The sequence below is a fragment of the Octopus bimaculoides genome, chromosome 19 (genome assembly GCF_001194135.2).
Source record: "Octopus bimaculoides isolate UCB-OBI-ISO-001 chromosome 19, ASM119413v2, whole genome shotgun sequence".
NCBI lineage: Eukaryota > Metazoa > Mollusca > Cephalopoda > Octopoda > Octopodidae > Octopus > Octopus bimaculoides.
In genome coordinates, this window is record NC_068999.1 from 50,174,937 (window position 1) to 50,179,017 (window position 4,081).

At 39.0% G+C, this 4,081-nt stretch overlaps 1 protein-coding gene across 1 annotated transcript in view; it reads right to left on the bottom strand.

Annotated features, from left to right (window-relative positions):
* The window catches only part of LOC106867995 (uncharacterized), a 61,893-nt gene that overhangs the window by 32,607 nt on the left and 25,205 nt on the right, over positions 1–4,081 (bottom strand). The window contains exons 14-17 of the mRNA XM_052974719.1: positions 4,067–4,073; positions 3,287–3,479; positions 2,336–2,394; positions 1,022–1,161 (exon numbers count right to left, since the gene is read on the bottom strand). Coding sequence (XP_052830679.1) covers positions 1,022–1,161; positions 2,336–2,394; positions 3,287–3,479; positions 4,067–4,073 — 399 coding nt within the window. The remainder of the gene's footprint in view (positions 1–1,021; positions 1,162–2,335; positions 2,395–3,286; positions 3,480–4,066; positions 4,074–4,081) is intronic.

Genomic DNA, 4,081 nt, shown 5'->3' on the forward strand with positions numbered 1-4,081 from the left:
ATATATATATATATATATATATATATATATGTGTGTGTGTGTGTGTGTGTGTGTGTGTGTGTGTGTGTTGGTGTGTGTTGTGTTTTCCCCCCATCATCACTTGACAACCGATGCTGGTGTGTTTACATCCCCGTAACTTAGCGGTCAGATGGAATTTGTTGAGGCAGATTTTGTACAGCTGGATGCCCTTCTTATCACCAACCCTCACCTGTTTCCAAGCAATTAGCAGCAGCAGCATCATTTATTGAGGGAAGAGAGAGAATTAAAAAGAAAGCCCCCACCACCACCATAATTGTATGAATTACCGTGCGTAGAACACAAATTCATAAAAATATTCTGAAAATCCCAAAACATAAACAAGTGATGAAGGGTGCTTTAAAAAAAAAAAACACTCATTTTACATTACGATAAAGATGCAAGTTGCAAGGAAGATAATATTCCCGAGTAATCTCCCTTACTGACTGCATCTTTTTTTTTTTTCTAGATACCACTCTTTTTTTTTTAAGTCAGAAATAGTGATTAATTAGGTTGTACCACATTTTTAAAAACGACAAACATAAAGCTTAAGAAAAACCATAGTTAATGTTTGACATTTTTTATAAACGAATGATCCACAATTCGTAAACAATAGCGTTTTTCTGTATTTTTTCCTAAAATTTTTACTTGCAAAACGTGGTTTTAACTTTCATAGCTGCAGTCTTACTGAAACTAGTATAAGAACGAACGTACGCACACCACACACACATATATATATATATATATACATACATGTATACATATAGGCTTCTTTCAATTTGTCTACCAAATCCACTCACAAGGGTTTGGTTGGCCTGAAGCGACAGTAGAAAATACTTGCCCATGGTAGAAGATACATAAAACAGGTAGAATATTTGGGCCAGATATAGCTGAATTAAATAGCTGATGTCAAATAGTGGTCGCATCAGCAACACAAAATAGGTGGCACCAACACAGGTGCACCAAAATGTCTCGTACCCAGCACATGCATTACTTTCAACCTCACCTGCATCGGTTCTTCAATCTGTTTAGAAATGCTGAGTGGAAATGTGGAAGAATTGAGAAAACTGAGTGGGTCGACCGAACCGCCGATAGAAGAAGCTGGAGCGTCTTTTTCTTCTTGACTTAAAATGCTCAGAGCCTGATCTGCACAGGGATGAAAAGAAAAGAAAAAAAAAAGAGAAAAAAGGGAAAATTATAGAAATACATACATACATGTACACAGTGATACATACATACATACACACATACATATATGCATACATACATACATGTACACAGTGAATGAATCATGAGTTTGGCATGAACAGACACTCACCCACACAATTTACTCCTACATACTTCTAATACAAAATGACCCCCACTCACCAGAAGCTGGGAACCAAGCTTTATTTATACTGTAATGATTCCACGGCTTCATTATGAACTCATCCCTTTAATTAAAATTAATTTCTAAATTACATGTACAAGTGGGGTGCTGAAAAGTTCTTTAAAGGGTTATGCAAAAGACCTCATTGGAGGCCCAACCTTCTAAGTTCTTTCACAGGGCTTAGAAAAACTGAAGGACCACTCAATAAGTCTGTGAATCTGAGAAGGGGAATATGTTAGATAAAATCATAATTAACTGATCCTCCTATATTTCCTTTTACCCAACGCCAGGCACCTTCCAGCCCCTGCTCAAACTGCCCTTTATTTATTTTTCTTTTAATAACTCACACAGAAACAAAAGTACCGTGCAGGACAGGTCTGCAGGGTCTCTGCAACTGAATGTGAGGAGGCAGGTAGGTGAAAGGAACCACAATTCATGAGATAACCCTGGACCGGAGACCCGGTCCAAATTGTCGTAAAACCACATTGTCATGTTAAATTAGAGAGCAGGTCAAGTTTCAGTTCTCTGTCCAAGAACCAGTTCAGGCCATCTGATAGGCATCCACTAATCTGACTCTATGGTAGAAGATACTTGTTCCAGGTGCCACACAGTTGGATAAAACATGGAACCATGAACATGTAGCCTCGTTTATTTGCGATTCAATTATCACTGACAACATAGCATCCTCAACTGTGAACCGTGTACACTTATCACGGATCGATCTGCAATAAAATGAGTCAGCGATGAGTCAAAGATTAAGCTTATACTTCAAAAACACACCCCGGCAACCACTCACAATGCTCAGCTACCCAGAATGCGCTGACTATAACTAGTGTTTACATGACCACACTGCGAGGTACCCTTTTACTGGTTTCAGTCAAAAACAATGATTTTGCAATAAATATATACAGAAAAAAAAAAAAAGAAAACAAAAAAATAAAAATAACTTACCAAGGGTGTAAAAGTTCTGCTGATTTATTTGCTCAGAAAGATTTCCAAGGTCTGATGAACTGTTTGTAGTTTGTAACAGGAGAGAATGAAAGTCAATCGGCAAAGGAACGAGGTTTGCATTGGTAGTATGTTTGTTCCAGACAAGATTCCATAGGAAGCGAGATATATGAAAAAAGAAAACAAAAAAAAAAATTATGAAGTACCATAGAGGATTTTAATTTAAATGAAATCAGATAATTATAAGTATCAATTAGGTTTTGGATAGAAATAGGCCAACAGAGTAAAATAAATAAAACAGGTTATAGTATATAATTTGTTTAGACGGTTTATGATAAGTGCTCTGTAGTGCAATCAGATATGTGACCACATGATATGGTTGTATAGTATAATTCACTAAACAGATACAAGAGATATACATCAATAAACATCCTCATCAAAGGTTTATTTGGTTATTTTAATTCATTAACTGATCCCTTGGTCAAATAGACTGATAATTACTCAGAATAAATTCATAAGTAAAAACTGATGAGAAGACACATCATCGTTTAACGTCCGCCTTCCATGCTAGCATGGGTTGGACGATTTGACTGGGGACTGGTGAAACCAGATGGCTACACCAGGCTCCAATCTGATCTGGCAGGGTTTCTACAGCTGGATGCCCTTCCTAACGCCAACCACTCCGAGAGTGTAGTGGGTGCTTTTACGTGCCACTGGCACAGGTGGTACTGGCAATGGTCACACTCAAAGTGGTGTATTTTATGTGTCACCTGCACAGGAGCCAGTCCAGTGGCACTGGCAATGACCTTGCTCGAATGCCTTTTCACGTGCCACCGGCACAAATGCCAGGAAGGTGATGCTGTTTTGTTTAAAGATATTAAGATTTGCATGTCGAGACAAATAAAATGGCAGATTGCGCAGGGAGGGGGATAAGAATAGAGCACCATTCTTTACCTTCTAATGATCTCTTTCTCTTTGATTTGGAGGTTACCGTTATTGGATTGGTGCTGCATCTCTAAGAGAGCCGAGATAGCATCTGTAGAAGAATCATTGGTATATGTGTTTGATTGGTCATCCGCGACATCATATTCAAACCACTCGTTGCTAGTGAGTGGCTGGGTGGAAACTGAAAAAAAACCCCAAAAAACTATCAACAAAATCACATGTTGTTATCATAATTAAGCTGATGTTTGAAATAAAACAAACATGAAACTTTAATGGCGGTTTTAATTCAGACCACTTTAAAACAGAGCGTTTGTACCCCAGAACCAGCGGTGGTGTCAGGCAGGTTGGTATGAAAAGGGTGAACACAGAAACTAACTTGAAGAAATAAGACCGGAAAGAAGAAAAAACAAAGCGATTTACAGGTTCAAAATTATCTTTCCAGGCTATTTATTTATGTCACACGTAATTAAAGTGTGGGGAGGCGCAATGGCCTAGTGGTTAGGGCAGCAGACTTGCGGTCATAGGATCTCGGTTTTGATTCCCAGACCGGGCGTTGTGAGTGTTTATTGAGCGAAAACACCTAAAGCTCCACGAGGCTCCAGCAGGATGGTGGTGAACCCTGCTGTACTCTTTCGCCCCAACTTTCTCTGACGCTTACTTCCTGTTTCTGTTGTGCCTGTAATTTAAAGGGTCAGCCTTGTCACACTGTGTTATGCTGAATATCACCGAGAACTACGTTAAGGGTACACGTGTCTGTGGAGTGCTCAGCCACTTGCACGTTAATTTCACGAGCAGGCTGTTCCG